The sequence below is a fragment of the Aptenodytes forsteri genome, unplaced genomic scaffold, assembly GCF_000699145.1.
Source record: "Aptenodytes forsteri isolate BGI_AS27 unplaced genomic scaffold, ASM69914v1 Scaffold6, whole genome shotgun sequence".
Lineage (NCBI taxonomy): Eukaryota > Metazoa > Chordata > Aves > Sphenisciformes > Spheniscidae > Aptenodytes > Aptenodytes forsteri.
Window position 1 is genome coordinate 4,366,846 of NW_008795709.1, and position 23,982 is coordinate 4,390,827.

General features: G+C 37.0%; 1 protein-coding gene across 2 annotated transcripts in view; it reads left to right on the top strand.

The window, feature by feature from the left end:
* The first annotated feature begins 1,475 nt into the window (after nt 1-1,475).
* The window catches only part of RAPGEF2 (Rap guanine nucleotide exchange factor 2), a 137,765-nt gene continuing 115,258 nt past the window's right edge, over nt 1,476-23,982 (top strand). For both annotated transcript variants that reach the window (XM_019473155.1, XM_009283337.1), the window contains exons 1-3: nt 1,476-1,542; nt 5,101-5,157; nt 19,670-19,753. In XM_019473155.1, coding sequence (XP_019328700.1) covers nt 1,505-1,542; nt 5,101-5,157; nt 19,670-19,753 — 179 coding nt within the window. In that variant the 5' untranslated portion in view covers nt 1,476-1,504. The remainder of the gene's footprint in view (nt 1,543-5,100; nt 5,158-19,669; nt 19,754-23,982) is intronic.

Here is a 23,982-nt window from a genome sequence, read left to right on the forward strand (position 1 = left end):
TGATGTGTCCTCTGCTCCTCACAGGAGGACCAAAGCCTTTAGAGGGCAAGGGAGCGGAAGGACCAGAATAGAAGCAAAATTGCAGCATTTTGGCTTGTGCATGTCTTTCACTTTTTCAACCTGAATATTTGCTTTTTTCATTGTGAGAAAAGGACGTTCTTTTAGATACTGAATGAAAGGTATCTGTTTAGTCTTAACCATTGAGTGTAACTCCTGGTATCTTTTCTGATCTGTAGCATGGTTTAAACAAGTACAGTAACTTTTCTACACTTAATGTATTTAGCTAGATTTTATTTTTATTTTTCTTACTTAAATTCAGGTTCTCTGTGTGACTTCAGTCCTAACGTCTTTGCCCAAATACCACATCTAGCATTCTTTCACTGTGTCTGAAAACTGAAGTATTTCTGTACTTCACGGTCAAATAAACAAGTATTTCCCAGTGACCAAATCTTTCATAAACGTATAGCTTTGATATATTCCATTACTTGAAAACATCTTACAGTAAGTTATGAGAGTGTTTGGTATTGGTGCTAGTTTATTCTCAGCTTTGTCAGCCTCAGCTAGTGGTTGAGAGCTACTGCTCTGATTTTCAATGAATTGTGGATAATACATTGTCTTTTAACTAGCTTGTTTAAAAAATGGAAAATGAAACAGCATCAAACCAATGAGCCAAAGTTAAATCATTCTAGAGGTTGTGGGCTGAACTGAAGTTTTCTCTTAAGTGCTGTAGTGATTTTTAAGTATAACGTTAGCAAAGCCTCTAGACTGACACTAGTGTTTCCATAGTTGCATCTTAGGAAGTTTTAGTCTTGGATGTTGTTTTCGTATCTTTATTAATGTTGTTTTGTGAGTTGGATACTGGAGGTCCACAATGGTTGAATATAACGCTTCGCCATGTAACTAGGATTGTATTTATGATTTTTTTATTATCTCATGCCAAATTTTCTGTTTGTGCCAACTTTTTTTCTCGTTTAAGCTTGTGGTTTACCTTCCATTTGAAGAGGATACAATTTTATAAAGATTTATGTACAGTGGAATATTTTGTTAGACTGTTTTGTACTTTTTTCTTTTCCCCTGAACATGAAAAGACCAATTTCCCTGAGCTTGCTTTATGGAATAAATGAAGGTTTTTGGGTACATTGGCATTGGGAAGCCCGACAGTGGTAGTTGCAAAGTAGCTCACTGGAATTCTGGGCCAGGCTTGTTTCCTGGGCATGAGTAATGACAGCAAAAGCAGAAAGGTTTCTGTGTTTGTATTTTCCAATGTGGACATACCATCATTCTTCCCCATGTCAGTTGCCAATGTATAACCAAAGGTATTCCTGCAACTTGCCTTTAATCTCTTGTAAATGTGTTATTTCAAATATTCCTGCTGTCCCTATTAGGAGAGCTCTGGGTGCTTTGCAAAAACAGTATTTTAACAGTTTGTACCAAATTGAGAATCCTAATAATGTTTTCCTTATGTTTGTAGGATTTGGAGATTGTGTATTCCTATTTACATGGAATGGAAGCCTTGTCTAATCTGAGAGAGCATCAGCTAAGGTATGATACTTTATCATTAAAAACACATATATGCTAATGCACTAACAAAGCAAAGGAACAGTAGGTTTGGTAACTATACACTACTCTTGCGTACCCTACCTCAAACTGAAAAGCTGGCTATCACTGCATCCATTTCTTCCCTTCTTTATTGTCCTAACACTTTCTCCTTGTATGTGTGCATATGTGTATCCCTGTTTTTCTTCTGATTTCTACTACGGATGCGTTTGTTTTCTTTTCAAACTTTCAGACTAGAAGTAAATGCTTTATATACAGAGTACAAGTTCCAGTCTTGAATGGATGTCCATATATAGTCCAAATCATTTATGTAGTATAATAATCATGAGAGCAGAGTCTGTTTTTCAGCTTCTGTTTCAGTTTGTGCTTGCTTTCGTGTGGAAGTTTTGGGCAAATTATGTACTACACATGCAAATGATACTTAGTAAAAAATTACTAATAAATGTCATCCACATATTTTTTTTTTATTAAAATGCTTCGTGAAGCAAATAAATTAAAGTAAAAACTTCCAGATGAACTTCCTATTTTTTGTAAAGACTTGTGTTAGTTTGATTTTTAAGTAATTGTTTCAGTTGTCCTCACATAGACATCTTACAGCAGAGGTTTCTAAGGGTATTTGGACATTGGTGTGAGGCTGACAGATACAGAAGGAGGCCAGCACATCTCCTGTATGCTTTATGGGGAGAGAGGGTGAATTACTGTTATTTTGCCTTCTGGGGTGTGCCAACATTTGCCACATCTGAAGATGCTGAAGAACTTTGACTTGATTAATGCTGGTTTAGGTTCTTATTTCTGGCCTCTTGCTTCATCATTCTGTCAGAGTTCACATTCCCGAGCCAATATTCTGTATTTTGGAGAAAATAAAAGGCAGGGGTTTCTTTCTCCTGAAGTGCCCAAGACACATTTTGCAATGTGAACGTTGACTTCAAGGTAGTCTCTGTAATGACTTCTGCTTTGGAAGGAGGCCACAATCACGTTCAGTTAAAGTATTTTGTGTTATGCTATTATATGCAAGACTTTTAGCACATCAAGTTTTGCATAGCTGGAGTTGAACTGATGTTAACTTGTTTACAAAGATCAAAGTGTGCACGTATGGTTGCGTAATATGTTGATGTGTGCTTTTTGGCCTCCTGTGCAGAGTGAGGTTCTTGCTGAGGAATGTGTGGAACTCTGGCTCGCTCTCCCGGCACAGTGAATTCCTAGAAGAGAAGCTTCTGTTTACAATACCATACATGGAAAAGGCTGGGCTCCCAGCAGATGTGGGACAGAAAGCTTTTATAGTATCCTTTAGGATACAACATTTCTTGTGGCTGTGGGATGCCACAAAAACCTCCTGGATGCATTAAAAACTAGTGTATTAAATATAGCCTCTAGTAGTGAATACCTTACCTTATAGCTTGCTGATGATCTCATCTTGAATTTATTACAGTTGTTTAGGAAGCAGACAAAGATCACTTTCGAGTGAAAATGCCAATATCGACCAGAACTAATTCAATTTTTTCAGTATTTGAGGAAGCAATCTAGTTTGTACTACTCGGTCACTGTAATTTCTAACTGTTCCAGTTTAACATCAGAATTGAAATACTTGGCTACCTTCGGTAAGAGGCATTTTCTCCCCTATTACTGTCCTAATAATGGGACCAAAACGCTGTAAAACTCAGACAGTGCCAGTGGTGAACTTGCGTGACTTTATCAAGAATTTACTTCCTTTGCTCCCAATTCAGAGGGGAACAAAAGTTGCTTGTTAAAGTGATTCTGTTTCCTATAACTCCTACTCTCAGATGGCTCACTGCCCAGTGTCGTTTCAGACCAGTGGGGTACAGACTATCCTTGAGTAGTATTTAAATTTTAAATTTGACAGCTAGCAATGACTTTTCTTCTGGTATCTTCTCACCAGTAACCTCGTGTCTGCTCTCCCCTTCCCTCTCAAAACAGAGGATCAGAGAGAGAAGGTGAGGACCCAGGAGGTAGAAGCAGACAGTAGCTTTTTGGTGTCTGTAAAGGATTTTGGCAAGACCTGATTTTATGGTGGGGAACAGTGTCTGAAAAAGAGAAGGTTCTGTCATTCAAAACACTTTTTGCTGTGCCAGGAAGCAAGAAGCTTTTTCATTAGCTGAAATTGATATACAATACCTAATACTTAATTATATACACTACAGAAATTGTCTATAAGAAAAGTTCTCAAAGATGTTCCAAAGAGTAGATCTAAAATACTGGGGCAGGGGAAAGGCTGTGGTAGTAAAACTTGAGCTTTTTTTTTTTTTTGAGCAAACAGAAATAAGATCTCAATTTTCTATTCGTGGTTTATGAATATCAAGATACCACTATAAGCCTGCCACTTCTGGACATAAAAAGCATTATTTCTTAGTGGGCTGAACTAAGAAGTCTTGAAAGAGATGAGCACTAAGGTAGCTTTTGTAGCAGCCTGTTGGCTATTGAAATGATCTAGGAAATGATGGGAAATAGCAATAAGAAGCCTTTTAAATGTCACATCAAAGCCAGATCAACTCTTCCAGGCCTCAGATCAACTTTTTTGAGACTTGTTGCCTGAGCAAGAATTCTTGAGCACTTTTGTCTGCTTAGGATACCATCGCAGGCAGCCGGTCACTGGTGCGCTGAGGTTCTGATGATTGATCCTGCAAGGAATGAGAATTTCTTTCTCAAATTTAAATATAGTTCCTCATTTGAATGTTCACATGAGCCTCTTGGGCAAATCTCTGTCTGTCAAATAGTCTTTGTGTTTGCAGTCTGCTTCAGAGCCATAGAAAGTCCAAGGGAGGTGGTGGGGTTTGTTTCCTTCCCACCCCCCCAGTAACTAGAAGGGTCTGTTTCCTTAAGACAATAGAAAGAAATGGCATGTTGATTTTTTTATACCAAGTTAACATTGCATTTCCTAATACGTGGTAAGTTCTATTATGCTACATTTGTCAGGCAGACAGTGAATGCAAAAGTGCTTTAATCCTCCCCTCTAGACAGAGGATTTTCCTGCAGGAAATTCTCTCTGCTTTGAGCCCTCTGGGATTTCAGCATTAAAATCTCATGGTAATTTTTAAGTTGCTGAATTTTAGCAAAATGAGAAGCATCGATTTACCATGCAACATAATTTCTTGTTTTATCTATTGGGCCTGACTTGAAAAAGGGAGCAGTTTTTATATCATGGTAGCTGATTAGTTGTTACATATCATAAATTTCCATCCATTTCTAAAATTCTGAATTGTTTCCTTATAAAACAACTTACTTTTATCAGATCACTTTATAAAATGAGATCAGTATCATTTTACCCGTTTTATAGAAGATTTTTTTATGGGAGCAATTACATCTAGCGTCCTAAATCAAATCTGATCTTGGACAAACTAATAAAATTAATGCTTAGATTTAACAATTTGCACTCTTAAATTAAAAGTCAGCTTAGCTTTAAATTGATGGTTAGTTTCTGCAAGTGCTGGAGGCAAACATGGAAATGCTGGCTAACTTTAGAAAGTGAAGTCTTCGTGACACTGATAGGAATCGTAATTAAAAATGACTTCTTTCCTTCTCTTTCAGACTGATGTGTGAAACTGTCAGATATGAAAGGCATGAAGCAAATGAAGTTCTGTACTAGTAAGTATTTCTGCTTCCTTTCATATGATGTTCAAAGAACTAATTCATTTTAAAGTGTGTTAAGGACAGCGTTTAATGCCAGCTCCCTCACCCAGCACACTGTAAACATAAATGTTTTCATCGTCAAACAGTGGAGAAATTTGCTGGTGCTAGGGAGGGAGGTAACAGTGACTCTTGCTTGGTGATGTGTGTTGTATTAATTTTTGTAACCAGTGAGATTATATAGAATTAGGGGATGTGGGATGTCTTCTCATTAGAATAAATTGACATTTAGTCTTGCTTCAATTTTGTCAAAGTAGTAGCCACCAGCTTTTTGTGCCAGAGGTGCCAAATCGACATATCTAACATGGCTTATAATTAGCAGGGATGTGATCTAGTGTCAGCTCAGATTTACAGTAGAGATCTGAGGATTGCAATTGCTTCGTTTATGCAAGCAACTTATTGAAACAAAAGGCTCATCAGATTTTCACTTACTGCCCCTAAACCAGACTCTAAATGCAGATTTTTCTGGGTTGTCTGGTGTTATTTGACCATTTAAGTATACAAAGAATGCACCTGTATGCCTTCTTTTATATGTGTGTAATTTTTCCTATATTGACCATCAGGAGGAAGATGTGATTGAACAAACTTTAATGCTAAGCCTCGACCATTCAGCAAAGTTAAATTTATGTCTAGTGAGACCCAGTGATCAGTTATGTATGGGAAATGCACAAGGTCAAAATCTATAGGTGGATAGATAATTTTAATTAGACCAGTATAATCTTTATTCATTTTACAGACTAATTTGCTAGTGACCATTGTGCTGGTGATTTGTCCTTTTCTAGGCAGTTAGTTTGTGTCCATTATGTGTACTAGAAGTTTTTTTGTTTAGAACCAATATCTTGGCTCATTCTAATGTTGGTTTAAATTTGAATTATGCTGAATAAATGAAGGCTGCTAGTTATGCATATACTCAAGGCAGGCAAAAGTTACGAGGAAATATGTGCCTGAGAAAATACAGTGCACAAACAGAAAATTGTGAAATCTGTGCTAACTTGAAGTGCTTTTTGCAATTCTTTTGCACTGATTTCCTTTGTCACTCCTTTCATGTGAATTCATCTTCACTTTGGTTGTTTGCCTGTCATTCCTATTTACTTGCTTCTTGACATTTTTTTTCCCTGTGATTTATTCAGTAGATTTAATGGGCAGTTTGGCAGTTTCTGGATATAGATGCTAATGCAAAATGTGCTTGGTCTAGCATTTCACATCTCTGATTTAATGTTTAATGGGCTAAACCTGAAAGTTAACACTGAAATTTTTTTTATTTAAAAAAAAAGAAAAATTCAATATTTTGAAGCCAGAAGTATATGTTCTGTTACTCTGAGTTGTAGCTTTACATTTTATTTTAATGAACAATTTGAGATCTACTTGGTTAGAAAATCCCATGGAACCTGCAGTCTAATTTCAGTATCCTATTTTTAGGATAATGAACTTGCAGGAATCCTTTTTTGCTTCACAAATTCAGCATATGTATTGAAGATGTATTCTTCTAAATAACAGTACTCCAATTTTACAATGTATACGTTTGGAAAAATTCTTTGAGTACTATGGGAGATAAGCAATGTGATAGCCAGGTTAGAATCAATTCACTCAGTTATGAGCTATAGGAAATGAGCTTGGAGCATACAGCCTGGTCACTTTTTATTGAATGTGCCAGAATTTATCACTTGGAGCTCTTATTGTGGTCATGAAGGCTAAGGTTTTAAAAAAGCATTAAATTTGAACTCTAAGTTACAACTTTTTTTTTTCCCGTGATGGTATGACTTGGATTGAAATCTGAAATTGGGTGCTAATCTTCTGTGTTCGTTAGAAAAATCTATTAAAATAGCTGCAATTGTTGGATCTGTTAATTGACCTCTGTGTGTGACCTCCCTGAGGCACAACTTAATGTCTCAGTGTGGATTAAGCTAAATCTTTATCCCTAAAGGCTAACATGAAAACTAATACAGTTGCTCTGTTTATGTGATCAAAACTTTTTCATTGTGAGAATTTTGTTCATACCCGCATTGTCAGCACAGGACTTATAAGAAGGTAAATTTCTGTTGCATGCTGAAAATAATTATCCACACTGAGTACAAACGCAGTAATATTTTATTCTCCATTTTTTAAAAAAAATTGTTAATTTTCATAGTATCTCTATAGATTTTTTTTTTGATGGCCAAAGGGATAAAATTGAGCACGTTGTTTAAAATCGGCTCATCTCATCTGCATTTACTTTACTATCTGCGGGTGTACATGGTAGTGACAGATTCTCAAACCCTACGGCCATCTCTCTGTTTAAATGAAAACTGGGTTATTAAAAGTGGCAGTTCAGCTCAAGTTATTCTTCATTTGCCAGTCATCCTACTACTTTCATTTGATGGGAAGTTAATGATAAAAGGCCTTAAAACCTGCAAGGCAAAACTTCAGAATTGAGATTTACTTGACATATATACCTGATATTTTTTTTTAACCTGCTACCTTTATTCAAATCTACTTAAGATCCCATTTAAAAAAAAATATTTAGTTTGGTCACTTGATACATATTTTGTCAGTAGTTCAATGAAAAAAAAATAGTTCTTTTTTCATATCTGCGTAATAGTCATTCTTGATGTTTCCAACAGTAAGTTTCTGATTAGCATTTTCTTTGGAAACCAAAGTTTTAGGAGATTTGTTGGGGGGTGTATACCTCTTGACAGTTGAACAAAATTTTTCAGATCAAAGTTTAAATGTTTGCTCTGATGGCAGAGAGGAGTCTTTGACAACAAATGTTTTGCTTATAAGCAAATGAATATGTCTCTAATAAAAGCACCACCTCTCTTTCCCCCTTATTAATTGTATAGGGGCTGTATGTGGTTTTCAGCCATGGTGTTTGATATTTCTGTATGTTTGCATCAGTGGTGTTTGGCTTACTCTTTCTGTAAGGAAGTCTTCTATGTCTTTAAGTTTCCCTTATTTTCTTCTCTAAAGATACTGGATTGTCAGAAAATATTTTAAGTGTTGATGACCTGCTGTCCGAAGTCACTTGATAATAAAAAACTTATGTGTTTCTGAATTGCCATGGTGTAGCACAAGTTTTTGTGATCACATTCTCTTTGGTTTCTGTGCAATTGAACCTGGAACTAACTTAGCTGTGCTTATAATGTTTTTAAAAAATTACAAAGAAAAACCCAACCCATGTTATTATAAAGTGTGTTTTAGTTTTTTAGAGAACCTTCAACTCAAAGCCTGATAGGATATATGCTCCTACCTCTCACATGTCCCTTCTGAGAAGACTGCAAGATTTATATTTTGGATTTAAGCTCCAATCAGTAACAAATTTCTCAGCCTGTAGCAATTTAGTAGTATGCTAGTGGTTTTGATTGTGTTGGTTCTTAGAAAAGGACAAGTGTTTAAAGAAGAGTAGTTATCTCTTGGACATCTTGAACTGAATTTTAGTGTTAACGTCTATGGTTGGAAAAAGCTCTTGTCTAATGTCAACATGTTTGTGTGCTTTTATGTCATTCAGTTGTGCAGCCTTCTGTGCTTTAATGAAATTCAGTGTTTTCAGAGGACTGTATTGTGAAACAAAAGTAGAAGGCATACATATAAACTGGAGGTGGGAGAGAAAAAAATGTTACGTGTAAAATTGAGTTATTACTACAGAGAATGTCCATAGCTGAAATAAGAAATAGCAATCTCTTAGTTTCTAAATTACTGTGGTAGGCATGGCATGTAATAAATAGCTGTATTTGTACAATTATGTTTTGTCTTGCTTTTTTCCTCATTCCCCACTTGTCAAACAATCTGAGATGAAAAACATCCACTTGTGTTAAGACTGTAGTGCTTATACTGGGGGGGAGGGCAGGGGAAGGGAAAAGGGGATGAGAAGTGGAGAAGGCCACAAAAAGGATAAAGATACATAATTTCAGCGGGTCTTTTTGCATATTTCCATGTTTAGAACCAAATTCTCAGGTCCAGTAGCTGTAATATCACCCTCCAGTCTTAGCCAAGTTTTCTGAGTTATATCACTGTGGCAAATCACAAGATCCAAAATACTTGTTTTGGGCTAGCCATGTGGCTGCCTCCAGAGCTGGCTTGGCCCAGCCATTGATGCCTGAAACGAATGAAATCTGGAAAGGAAATAAAGGAGCATGGCTTTTTGGTGGCTACTAAAATACTTACGGTTTTCTTAGATTAAAATGTTAGTGTCTTTCATGAGGTAGAGCAGAATGTTTGAAAAATGCTGGAGGGCATTGGCTTTGCGTAGCTTTGGGACAGGTTGTGTGAGAGGATTGCCTGAAGGCGCTGGGGAGACGGACTCAGGGCAGCCACTGGCAGGGGAACTTGCAGATGCTCTTCCCAGGGAGGAGACATGCTGTCATCTGTCCAGGTATCGTGCATTACACAAACTCAAGCAGGGATTTTAGATGTCACTGTAAAGCGTCTGGGTGTGTCTTAGCTAGATGGCTAAGCTGTAGTTTTATTTGCAGCTGTAGGTCTATGTAGTTAATATACAGTAGTTCTGCGCAAGGACAGGTGAGAAATACATCTATGAGTAGTTTTTAAGAGTGGGAATCTGAGAGTCAAACTTTAAGTCCTACAATAAGTGACATTTAACAAATTCATGGTTCTTTCACGGTAGCGTATTGCCCTGAAGACCCTCAGGAGGATAGAAGCAGTATGTACAAAACAACAAAAAGTGATGCCAAAGTTGTCGTACACTTCTGCATAGCCTGACTTAATTGTGCAATGAAGTGTGACAAAAATGAGCTAAAAGCTGCTGCTTTAGCTATTGGTGCATGATTTGTAAACAGAACAGCTCTGCAGAGACCACCTCACTGAAATTTGTCTTCCGACGCATACATTTGTATTATGAAGGAGTGCTTTTGTTCTGTACATGTTCAGGAAGCTTTATCATGATGGTATCATGAAACCAAGTTATTCTGTATAGATACGGTACATGTGATCTATAGCTATATATGTTTATATCTTATAGATATGAAACTTAAAACCTAAAACATTACAAAACTTAAAACCTAAAACATTACAGAAAGGAATTGCTAGAGAAGTGCATGAGGATCAAGCTGATGTTTCCACTAGTGATATTCTGAGTTATCAGTAAAATTATTCTCCTGTATTCTTTAATACTTTACCTTTAGCCAGAACTTCTGATTTTTGGATGGGATGCACCTGTTCATGAAGGCTTGGGTCACATTTCTGCATTTACCGTCTTTGTTTACTGAATGTTCTTTACTTCAGAGAGCCCCTATAAAAGATATCTTCCTTGGTTTTATAGAAATGAGAGACACTTTGAAAATTATTTAAAACGCTCTAAATAAACAGTAAACTCAGAATATGTCTGTTTGAAGCATCTCTCTGGGTCAACATCCTAATATTCAGGTGGACATCTGCAGGCAATATATATTTATTCTGCTTGTGCATCCATAGGTTTCTGCGCAAGTCATGCAGCAGTATATTTAACAATGCAAAGAACTGCTGCAGCAGGGCTGGTCTTTTCTGTTGGTTTTTTTTTTCTTCTTCTCCTTAAAGTATTCCTAAAGGTGTATTGCACCTTCTGATAGTCGGGCAGTTGCCAAAGTAGCATTGGGATACTGCCAGTTCTGCACTGCAGTACATCAGGAGCCTGAATTTATGCATTGTGTTGTGGATACGTTTTCTGTGGGGAATTTCTTAGGCAATATGTATCATTAAAACAAATACATTCAAGGACTTGGCAGTTGGCTCTGTATAAGCAGAGCCTGAATCAAGGCTTCTAAATAGTGTCAGTGATCAATGTTACAGTCTGTTGGCTTTGCATAGCCAGTTCCATATTTCTATCTTACTGTTTGACCTGATTTTGAGACTACTTTGAATGAAGACTAAGGTTTTTGAAGAGACTGTAATTTGCACCTTCCTTACTGTAAATGTTTCACTAAAGGCTATCATGTTTTTATTGTTGCAATTTTGAGAATAAAAGCTTTGATTTTGGAGAAATATTGGAAGGGTGTAAGATTTAGTAGCAGAATTGTCTGTCTTGATTGACCTCGGAGTATTTTGGATGCAAGATCATTTTATTTTACTACTTCTGTCATTGTTTTCCTGATGATTTAGGAATTTCTGTTCTGATATTGAGGACTAATTCACTGTACAAGCTTAATACGAAGACTTCCGTGACAATAGGTCAATTAGCTTGCATATGTATATTTGCATAATATATTTATCGATTGCCTGTTTAATCAGCTGTCTTAGACTGACACTCTGCAATAATCTCTGATTTGACTGAATTTTCTGTTCTATTTTACTAATTTTATTTCAAAAGTGGAAACGAATACAAATAAATGAAATAATTTCAAGAAAAAACATGCTTCAGCTTATTTGTTTTCATGTATACTGAGGAATTGTTTCCTGTGGTTCCTTCTTTATTTCCCACTCTTGCTACCAGGAGACAAGACATCAGTTTTCATCTTGTGTCCATTAATAAAAGATAACCGTGGACATTAGTTGAAATATGCACTTTAAGAAGACTTTTTAGTGAAAATTAGAAATTCTGAATTCTGAGTTATCAATGTTATTACTGGATATGTTTAAGACTGAATATGTATAGGACTTTTTCCTAACATTTAGAGTGAAGATTAGGAGTAAGAATAAACATAACTTTTAATGCGTTAATCTAAAAAAAAGAAAAAAGAATTTAGAAATTTTGTGTGGCTGATGCATTAAGTACCCAATCTGTTTTACTTCTGTGTTTGGGATATATCTCTTAATGTCATCAAGAGCATCTAAGATGCTCTGGCAGATGTCAGGTAACTGCTTAACTAGCTTATTAAGGAAGGTTATAGACAGAGTAAACGGTTTTCTGATGATTCTGAGTGTTACAACAACACAGTGCTAGTGGGCAGGAGCTTCAGGCAATGAGATGTCTACCTGAGAGAATCGTGCTTGAAGACATATTTGACAACCCAAGGCACTTCAGGGCTAATGTCTAATTGTGGCAATGGTTATTCAATTAAACAATAAACTACCTATAGCTTTCAGCATACAGAGGATAACCAAAATGAGCAAAGAGAAACAGACAGATTAGTCTGCTGAAACAATATCCTGTGGAGCATAAGCTTGCAGAGCAATATTCTTTCTAATTTCTTCTTGTGTAGTGCTTAAATGCCTGAAAGAGGTCCCAGTTCTGACATGTCAAATTTTCATTGTTTCTATTCCTCTTGAGTGGAGATCTGGGAGCATGAACAATGTCTGTTCTGAATTACTCTTTGTTTATGTTCTGAAATTTATTCAACTTTCAACAACATTGAGTATGATTTCATGAAAATGTAATCTGCTAGATACATCTTGGTTTGTAATATAAGTTCTTTTATCAAAACAGTTACAAATGTTATAGCTTGTAGGAATGGTACTATATCCAGTTTAAATGCAAGTCTTGAATGAATCCTTTAGTGGTTGGAATTTTAATGATTTATGGAGAGGATAATTCTAACTAGCTCTTTCACAACCAAGAAATTATTTTTGCTGATTTCACGACCTTTTTATAAAGTAGCTTGGAAAATACCTCTGAATTGGAAAGTAATTCTGGATGCTGATGTTTGCCTTATGTTAGGGGTCCTTGCAGCATCTGGTATCATTGTTTAGGTCTCAGGATAGACACATCTCCTGTAAATGGAATATTAAGCAGTAATTATATGGAAGCCATTTCCATGCTTGTTTCCATTGAGACCTGCATACTGCTTAGCTTTTCTTCAAGTGCTGTCTTAAAGGAGTTGGCTGAGAAACCAGTGACCAGAAGGTGGTCAGAGCAGCAGACTTCTGTTTAGCATGTGCTTTCAAGTCCAGGTGCTGAATTTTGCACTGAAGTGAAGTCTTATTTGACAGAATTAAAGCATGTTTGACAGCAGTCATCACAAAGACCTGCAAATTCTTGCCACTGTACATGCTTACGACGTTCATTGTCTCGGCTGAAGCAAATGCACGCAAGTAAGCATGTACTGGATACGATCCATTATTCCAGAGGTTTTAGTAGTGCCTACATCTCACCTTGACGGAGAATGAGAATTAAATGGATTGCGCTCATTAAAATGTAACTATTTCTAAAGAAGTTTTAAAGGAAAGTGATGCATCAGAACTTGTTAGGATAGAGGAAGACACTAGAGATGGTGTAGATATTTGAGATTTATTGGGTCTTTCAGTAGGTTGACTTAAATCTTTGTTGTAGCTGAATATTTTGGAAGGTTTTTCAGCATCTTATGTGATCAGGAAATCTGAAAGCTAAAACTGGAACACCTGTGCTACTGTAGACAGATGCCTTATAGAATCAGTACATGTGGGGGACATGTATTGAAACAAGTTGGGTTTTGTGCATAATTTCTTTGATATGCTCTTAATATTGATTCAGATTTATAGTTACAAATCTGGTGTACAAGTTCTGCAGATTGCTTTAAATCAAAATAGAATAATTATAATTAGAAAACAAAACTTCAGTTTTAACCAATGTATATGTAGCTAGTTGGGGATCTGGGAATAAGCTGCCCCTTCCAGTGGAATAAACAGCTCACAGCATGAAGAGTTTGATACAAGTGCTGAAGACTTTGAGAGAGCCTGCAAACTTCTTGGATCTTGGCAGTCTGGAGATTAAGAAACGCTTTTTGATTTTTGAACTTTGAGTACCTCTGAGGTCCCAAAGAACAGTCATATGCTAGAAAATGTGAAGGCTTAAGTCTGAAAATACTGTCTAACCTTATCAGCGGTGACAGCCTGGTGATGTCATCATAGGCTATTGTATAATTATGTAACTGAAGTTTCCAAACAGAACAGTTAGAGTGACAGCTCTGAAGTTACTTTGCAAAGTTCTGTCTTCAGTTTTTTGTGTCATTTTCAAAGCGGAGAAGTGTGCTGTCTGGCTGCAGGTTGTAGTTGCGTAAAAGGACTACATCGAGGAAGCTGGGGAGGGAAATGCAATGGGAAGGCATTGCAATCCAGTCTCTGGATTTCCATTTCTAGCTCCTGAATTCCCGTAAATCAAGCTCTCTTGCATTCTGGGAAATTAAATATAGATTCCCCAGGAAATACCCTGCTCTTAAAAGTGCTATAATACAAAAGTCAAGATTTAAAGTAGCTTTATTTAAATTTTGTACAACTAATTTAAGTGCAGATTATGAATAAAGTCTGCTTATTGGTGACTGTTTTGGTATTGGCTTTCAGTTTTGCACCACTTTAAGGTTGCTGCTAGAACTTGAGTACTCTGAAAACTTTATCAGTAGGTAGCTCTATCATAGTAGTTACAAGAGAAGAATGTTAAATCTTGGTACCCGAATGCTTTTGTTGTTGTCTTCACAGAATACAAATCCTATCTTCTGCTAAAGATCTCTTGCTCTTCTGCTTCTTACTCTTAAGATTTAGGCTCTTTCCTCTGCACTGTAGTCAAATGCTTTGAGTGCGTGTAGACATATGGGCATTAGTCTAATTGTAGTGCGCTAACACAGGTTACAGTTGTAGTGCAGCTGGTGTCTTTAATGTGGCCATAGTCTTGTTGGTTCTGTAAAGTAGGGATGGAAATTTGCCACCAGGGTTTCACTGGGTCTTTTGTTGGCTTCAATATAGCTAGGACAGAATGACTACGTGTATTGATTTTGTTCTTCTGACTGCCCCTTAATGTGTGACTTCTGGGTTGACTTAGTTCTGATTCTCTGCAGGATAAATTGCCTGTGTCATCTTGCTTTCTTGGTAATAAATCTTGTTTTCTGTAACCTGGGGAAGCGGGTAGCTGTGCTGCATTCGGTAGGCAATACGACTTTAACAATCCTGAGTTTCATTCAGATGAATATCCAGAACAGTAGATGAGCTGGAAAAAACAAACAAAAACCAAACAACCCAAAGAAACCCCCACCAGTTTTACGTATTTGAAGCAATGTACTTCATCACTTAAGGCCAACAAGTAAAGTAATTTCTTGCCTGCAAAGAAGATCTGTGAATGCCTGCTTGGAAATGTGCAACACATGCCAATAACTTCTGATTTCAAGTATTTCCACTCCTGCTGTGCATGCAGCCTTGCAAGACTGGAGGGAGAGTGGGGAGAGGAGCTCAAAACTGGGTAGCAGAAGTGCTGTTTGCCTGGGTTGGGTGGGCTTTGCTTCCAGCCTGATGTGGATCGTTCACTGCACTTCCAGTCTCCTAGTGTCTGACAGCTGCTGCTTCAGTGGTGGTGGTGATGGACAACAGTGGCACCCTTACAAAGCTAGTCGTTGGAAAGACCTTACCTAAGGAAATGTCTTTCCTTTCTACATCAGCTTGACTGACAGGTGCTAGTGGACCCTTCCCTCAAGTGTCCCCAGACCAAAAAACCCCCAATTCTCCCTCTAAGGATGCCTTTGAGGAGAAGTCATCAGCATCTATTCTGCTTCAGCTAATTCTGGATGAAGTGCTTACATGCACTTAATACCCTTCTGCAGACGCAGTCAGAGATATATCCTGTCCACAAAAGAACGCTTTTTAGCACAATTTGTTGTCATCCCTTTGCCAGAAGAAATATCCGTAGGAAGACAAATACAGTTTCTAGATACTGCTGTGGACTGCCAGTGGTAGGCAGTATTCTAGCAGTGAAAGGAAACTCCGTAATTAGGCTTAGATTTATTCTCTCGAATTCAATTTTGATGTTTAAAAACAAAGTGTAAAATGTGATTGCAAAGAAAACCTTTCAAATGTGAGTATTCTACATTGGGTAAAATGGTATTTGCATGAGTCCTCATGTGGCTTGAAAAAATGCTCTTGTAGTTCAGTATAGGTTTCTTCTACAGTTCCTTCTGTTGTTCATTACAGGCACAAAAGTCCTGAAGAACACAAAATGCATTGTTGTTGAACAAATGTCAAATGTAGTACAGGAAACACGGAAACTTGATTGAAAGCCACGTGATGTTTGAATAGGATTGTGGAAAGCCCAGGATCCTTAAAATGAAAGAATTGCACGCGTTTTTTGTAACAGCACTGCCTAGCAAAAGCTGGCTGCCAAATGGCTTTGAGGCTTAATTCTAAACTACTGAAAGTGTAGCAAGTGTTGAGAAGTGCAGGAGTTAATATATTTTCATATGAAAGGAATAGATCAGTCTTTCATTTGTCTGTGGGTTTTTTTTTTTGAGGGAAGCATGTGTGTTCTGGAGGAAGGAATGTATTTGCTATACGTGTGGGGTTTTTTCAGATTTTTTGTTCAAGACTGTATTAAGACACTAGTAGTTGTAAGAATGAAGAGAATGAAAATCCATCAGCGTTCTTTGCTCTTGAAGACTCTCTTGGAAATATTTATGATGTTTTGGCTGGCAATGAAAGTTTAAAAGAATACACAGTATGTTTTGGGGAAGATGCTTTGAATACAGACATGTTCTGTAGTAACCTTCCACAATTGCGACACAGCAATATTGAAGGCTTTTTTTAATTTAGATAATTAAGGAATTGAGTACAGTAGAATTGTTTTGTTTCACCCAACATGATGCAAGTACCTTAGAACTTAGAAATTCTCAAACATGACTGTAAGAATAAAAAGTTATCAAAGTACACATAAAGCAGAAGGAAAACAAACCCAATCAGATGGTATTCCTAAAGTTTGATTTATTTTTTTTTAATCAGCATTTTCAGCTTCAAATGAACAGATGCTTCTATATCCACTATAAAGTCATGACAGATAAGTGAGAAGGAGCAACAACTGTTGAAGAACTAACTGGCAGAGAAAGTGGATAAACCTGTGAGCTGGCAAAAAAAAGATAAAACTGAGTTGGATGATTAACTGAGTGAAAAGTCATGCTGTGTGTGATCACATAAGAAAAATATAAACCACTGCAGTTAAATGTATAATCATTATAGCTGTTTGTTAAATGGTTCAAAGGGAGATTCAAAAGTAGCATTAAGATGAATTTGAATATTGAACATACTGACTGATGCTTGTGAAAGCCAGTGGCTGCCTTTCTCTTTGGAGATAAAGATCCCCAATGAGAAAAGATAGCTAAAGCCCCTTACAAATAGGTGATTTGACAGAAGAATTTAAAATAGTTCATTAATTCTTAAAGGAGAGGGAGAAAAAAAAGCTTGTGTAGTACTAGATTTGCAAAAGCTAAAATATTTTACTATTGGTTAAAATATATTTTTTTATTCTTGTTTCTATTAATTTATTGTTGGAAATGGTTTTCTTTAAAAGTATAAACAGATCTTCTAGATTACTTTTGCTTTAGAGTCATTAAAGCCTGTGACCCCAGGTGAGGTTCTTTTCTGTCAGAAAACATTTTTATACTTAGTCAAACTGCCAATTTTTTTTTTTGGGGGGGGGAACCCACAGAAATTCTTATGTGATAATATAATGCACTGTAATCCACATGGAAAAATTATTGTTGACATCCTAATAGAGTTACTTCCTAGCAACTTGGGAAATCACGCAGTCTAACAACCATTGCTGAAAATGACTATTTTAGAAACTTTCAACTATGCTAATTAGTGCAGATTATTTGTATTTAGATTGGCATCTACTAAAAAACAGAAACAACAAAAAAAACCCAACAGACTTGCAGTTCAGCAGCAATGCTGGCTATATGCCTGTCAGCTTAGGACTCATTTGGGGGGGGGGGAAGAGTGTTTGAAGATGTGTGACTTAACTCGGGTGCATGTTTATGCTTTTGAGAACAATATTTTCTTTTGTAGTAGTGGTTTTCTTGAGTTTATCTGCTTTAACCTGGTTCTCTGTACTTATGTACAATGTTGATTTTTCTAGACTAACAAGTTTGAGGGCAATACAGGTCCATGTGAGAAGCGAGCATGTGAAGCACACTTCAGAAAAGGCAGCTTGGTGCACTTCAACTATGTAAATCAAGATGGTTTGTTGTTTTAGCTGTGACACCGTGTTATCGCTTCATTTTCTATTGTCTATCAGTATAAAGAAGTATTTCCTGAAGTGTTCATTTTGAAGATGTTAGGTCTTCACTGATCAGTGAGGCTTCAGTGGTTGGGTCATAGGCTGGTAAAAAAGAAATACAGGCTGCATCATCTTAGTCAGTTCTTGTGTCCATGGTCATAGATCATGTCCTCAATTTCCTCTGTTAATTCTCCATGTTTTTGATGTTTGTCCTTGCTCTCGTGGTGGTTATAAAGTGCAAAATGGAAGTGGAGCGTATTTTTAGATTTGACGGTTTGCTTTTCTGCTCTCAGCTGTTTTAGGCCAGCTCCCTCCCTCTCTTTCTAACTTCAGCTTTCCTTTTAGAAAGCGTAATACAGTGGGTGCTGAGGAAATGGCACTCTTGTTTTGAGGACCTCGCTGTGTAGGTACTTCTTAAATTGAAGTTCTTCAAATGAAAAACACACTGCTAACATCTACATAGCCTACTTAGATTTAAGATTGGGTTTTAATACTATGCTGTCATTGTCATTAAAAGATGTGGGCTGTTCTTGCTTGAAGTTAGAACTAATTGTTGCTAAAGGCTTGAGACGTGATTTAAAAAAATGAAGGTGCTACAGATTAATTAAGTAATCTGCATCTCTTAGTGTCACTAGGGACATGGTTTTCAGGTAAGAATGCTCATGCAGTTTGTAACAGTGTACTTGAATCCAATTAGTGAGTTTCTTTGGAAGAAGCAGTAGGGGTGGTAAAACTGAAGTAAAGTGCAGATATTCTCAGTGTTGACTGTCGAAATGGCACAAGATTTCTACTGCAGCTATTTCTAGTAACCTCAAACTGTTTTATTTTCCTGTCTAAACATTATTTGAACTTTTCCAAGAAGAGTCTAATCCTATGAAAAGGATTTTGTATTACTCAAGGAGCAAGATCTGAATCTACAGTAGAATGAACTGGGCCTGGATGACAAAGTCCTCATCCAGTTCCTTTATAGGATGAAGAGAGGGGAAAAGAAACTCTTTGTCCCTTTTATTGAGAATTTATTCTTGTGCCAGGAAGAGGCATGAAAGGGGCACTGCATAGTAGCAGCAGATAAAATCGACTAACAAATCTGATGTAGGTTTACCATCTGCAAATGTATCCAATGTTGTCTTACTTTGTGGGAAGGTAGACTCATGCCGAAAGGCAAATTTCTGTCCTGAAGAAGAAAGGGTGAAGAAGGAGATGGCTAGAATTGGGAAAGGAAGCCTTATTTATAGAGGGGAAGATGCTACAGTCCTCTTCTGTCGAATCCATTACTTTCCTCTTCCTGAATACAATACAATATATTTACTGTAGCTTGACTTCATTTTAATCACTTTCAATTATCTTTCATTGGATTTGTGCTGTTACCAAATGGACAGATACATGCTTTTTAAACAGTGAAGTAAATTAGATGAGGCATTCTAATAATGTATATATTTGCAGGTGGAAACTAGAATAGTTTGACAGAATTGTTTTGTAAAAGATTGAACTGTGGTTTTCTTCCATAATTTTGAGCATTTTTGCCTCTTTGTTCTTCATACTGTAAATTTGGTAGTGCTATGAGTAACTTAAATCAAGTGTCTTAAACTATGTCCTCTTTTTTTTTTTTTTTCATTCCAGCCCTGATGATATTGGTACCTGTTGGTATATCCTGCTGTCTGGTTCAGTCTTCATTAAAGAATCTATGTTTCTTCCAAGGAGCAGGTATGTCAGCTATGAATGCGTGGCATTCTGTATTTTAAACAGAAATCACGAGACGTACAGAATTTTTGGAATTAAAAGGCAATGCTTTATGCATAATGAAACACGGAAGTACACACATAAGCGCACTCTTCCTGCCTTTACTAGCTGTGGTAGTTGTTTTATGCCCATAGCTAGAATTGAAAGCCCATTGTTGTGGACAGTGTACAAGCACCCAAAGTGTCATGCAAATGCTGTCAATTTAAAAAGAAAACCACCAAAAACCTGACAAATGGAGTGAAGTACCGAGTAGTCTGTTCCTGTGAGTAATCAAACTTTAAATCATAGGATGCACTAGAGCTTATAATACTTTCCTGAGGCTTTAGTTACTGTGCACAAATCTTCGGTGCATGTTTTAACATATACTCAGTTAATGTTACTGCCAGTTTTGCTACTTCTGTTTAAGATTGTACTTCATGTAAATGAATTTGCAATAAAAAGTGATATTTTACATGGAAAAAGATAAGTTTGAGTGAGATGTTCAAAATTTACATTGCTACAGTAAAAATTAAATTATTTTGAGCTATGGAAAAAAATGCAAATGACTGCAAGGATTTTAGACTACGGTGGCTGAGCTTGATCGTTTTAGTGGAAGCAGAGCAGAATCACTTCAAAATGCTGGTTATATGCATATTCATTCAGGCTACTATCAAAGGCTCCTTTGAAGTAAATAGCATGTAATAAAATTTGTGAAAGGCGGAATGAAAGAATGACCCATCTCTGTATGGTATGATGAGAATGAAAGCACTAGAAACTTCCTTACAGTTTTAAACAGTGGGAAACCAGTTGAAAGCTCGTGTTGGTTGGCATATGAACAATTAGATGTTCAAAGCTGCCTTTCAGTGGGAGAGCAATGCTGGGCTTGGGACTTCCATTTGATGATGGTGGCATGTTCTTGGTGTAAGCAAGCGTCTTGCATATGTAAGAGGACAGGCACTGCTGATAAAATGATACATTTGATGTGCCATCGAACAGTACCGTGTATGATAAAGGTGCAAAACTGGTTATTGTAAAAAGTAGCACAACAACAGATTATAGGATCCCTGCTGCTGGCAGATGGAAGAAAGTTGTCCCATATGTCATCCATGAACAGGCAATGCCAGAAAAAAAGCTGGCAAAAAGTGCTACCTTTAGATGCCAGGAGAAGAGATATATGATATCTGAATTAATGTAGGTTGGTTGTATATAGTTTGTGGCAAGAAACTTCTGTTCCTTTGAATTACAGCAATACTTGTGCTTCAGACACTTTTTGACACTTGGTGAGAGGTAAGATTTAATAAGATAAACAATGAACTTGTGATTCTTCCTGGAAGAATGAACAGAAAATTACAGGTCCTGTGACTCTAAGCAGAGCATTTAAGGGCTGTTCACCTGGAGAAATTCAGAAATTACATCTGGGACAGTGTCTGAGATCTCCGTGAATTTCAAGTGTAGGATTTGGCATTAGAAAAAGTTTCATAGTTGTGGATGGAGTCAAGTAGCTGCCAAAGCTGCTGTCTTGTCTCTCTTGCATTTGCTTCCCGATTTGTTAATTAACAAAGATAACGTAAGTCCATGAAAGCAAAATTAAGAAACTTCAGTTTAATGATATAAGATAGAAAGTATTTCTGGAGAGCAAAACCAGAGTCATTCTAGTGAGAGGCTTTGTGCTCAGAAGCTATAGTTATTAGGAGGCTAGAGGAGGGCCTTATTTAAATTTAGGACAAGGCTAATCAGGATTTTTACTTTGTAAATGAGTAAGCTGCAATATCTGGGCCTTGGGCTCATGCATGAATAAGAAACTTGGGCAAATTGAGAGGACACACTTTGTATACAAATTTCTGATTTGGAATACTGGTGGGTAATAAGTGATTTTTTTTAAATTTAATTTTATTTTTTATTTCTTTTAAAGCAAAGGCTTGAGAAGAAAACTAAGTTTTTCACCTTTACTTAAGCTGCCAGTGAATTGCTCGCAAGGAAATAGTAAACTGCTCAGATATACAGACTAGGTAGAAGGGACTGATTACCAGCAATACTATAGTAAAATTTTACAGTGCTCTAGAAAAAAGGGAGCAAGACCTCAAAAGGCTGCTGTCCAAAAAGAACTGATAGGGCGGTATTTTGAAGTCTAAAGAGTAGTGTCAAAAGTGGGCAAAAGGCAGTTACTGGATAACTGCTTGCTTAAACTGACTATTTACACATACAGGGAGTAATAATTTCAAGAGCCTTTTTAAGCATTGCATAATTTGGGAGTCTTGGTGTTTTATTGCTGTTAAGATGAATTTGCTACGCTTTAGCAAATGGAGCATGTCCTGATGCATCATTGACATCAGGTAACAGGAAGAGATCTGAATATTGCCAGGCAGAGATCATCTAATTTTGATCTTGTTTGGCCAAAACACTTATTTGAGTACATTATTATTATTTGAGTACACTTACTGTAAATTTGTATTTAGACTATTTTAGTGTTTTTTTTCAAGTTTCATCCATTTGATCTTTGCCCATCTAGAAGGCCACTAGGAAATAATTTTGCAACACGTGAAGCTTGTGGATCAGAGAGCAGCATGGAACTGAGAAGTCTGTGTAGGAGCAGAAAGCAAGAAGTATGTTCCTCTCCTCAAATCTGAGTGACGTAGAAAATTCTTGTTTCCCTAACTTTCTGTTCCCAGAGCTCAGAACGATCAGTACATACTATCCCCCAGTCTCACCATCCAAAAGCCTCATTTTTTTCCTACCTGAAAATTATTCTCTTCTTTGACCACTTAACCCAGCCTGCCCCGTGCACCTGCAGTAAATCCCCTTGCACAGGTTCCCTGGGTCGCATCCAGCCCTCCCAGCGGGACCTCGGGAGCTGCCGGTGCCCCTCAGACTGCGGGCTTCCCCTTGCCCCTCCTGCTGGCTTCGCTGAGCTCGGCTTCACTGAATGATGGCTGGGCAGTAGCTGGCCAAATTTAAAATAAAATACATGTTAAACCACAACACCCCCAAGAGTTTCAAGAGCATTTGCTATTCTTGGTTGGATTTCATTCTTTTAAAATGTATGTCTGTACAAGCCAGGGTAAACGTAGTACATAGTTAGGGTAATTCAGCTAGCCACAGTAAATAAATCTGCCTGCAATCTTGGAGGTGTTTTCTCAATCCTGTGCTGAATTCCATCCTACTCTTAACTTTGTGACTGTTGGCATTTGAGCCTGTAAGGAACAGGATGGAGTGCTGTCTTCAGATTTATAGCTGAAACTTGGAAGTACCTGAGTGCATTTGACTGCATATGCTCAGCGTATTATTTGCATTTGGGGCCTCTATTAGCTAATTTAGTTGCACTAGTTTTGGATATAGCATCCTCAGGCTGGTTGGTGGATAACACCGGAAATGCTGTTTTGTTGTGTATTTTATGTCAGGTAAACATTATTTTTATGTTTTTCTTCCAAATCATTGTTTCCACATTTTTGATTCCTAGTGTTAATACCATTTAAAGCTCTTTGGGGAGAGGGAGTGATGACTAGGGTTGGCAGACAGGTAATACATAGTTGGGAATAAAAGTGTCTTTTTTAAAAAAAAAAAAAATCAAGCAGTCTAAAAGCATAAGAAATTACCACCCCCCTGCTTTCCCACTCAAACCACAAATAAATAATAGTATAGCAGTCTAAAAACAAGCAGCTTTGTAATGTACTATGGTCAAATAGCTGCTAGTTGAAACAGTTTGAAATGAGTGGCATAGTTACTAGTTTTGCCAAAGTTATATAACTTACTGAGTGACTTGTAAAACTACTTGTAGCTAGCTATTTGACAAGTCTTTAGTTCAAAATTAAGAAAAAAAAATTGTTCAAGATGGAATACTGGAATACATAAAGTTCTAAATCAAGTAACTTGTTTTGGAAATTTTAACATCTAAATCATGTCTGTTTTGTGAAAACATCACGAGTATCATTTTATTTCCCTACTGTAATATAGTTTAGCTTGTATTTGTTCAAATGCCAAGCTATCAGCTAACAAACACTGTTCATAAGATAAGGCGGGATTTCATTCAGTTAACTTACTATTTTGGGAAAATTTACAATTCAGAGCTTTAAAGAATTTTGACCTGAACAATTAAAGCTGCCATATTTTTGGTGACATAAAGTAAAGCTTAATCTTGTTCTCCTATTTAATTTCTGTAAATTGCAACAGTGAAATTTATTCTGACAGCTTAATGAGAGGAAGATTTCCCCCCCCCC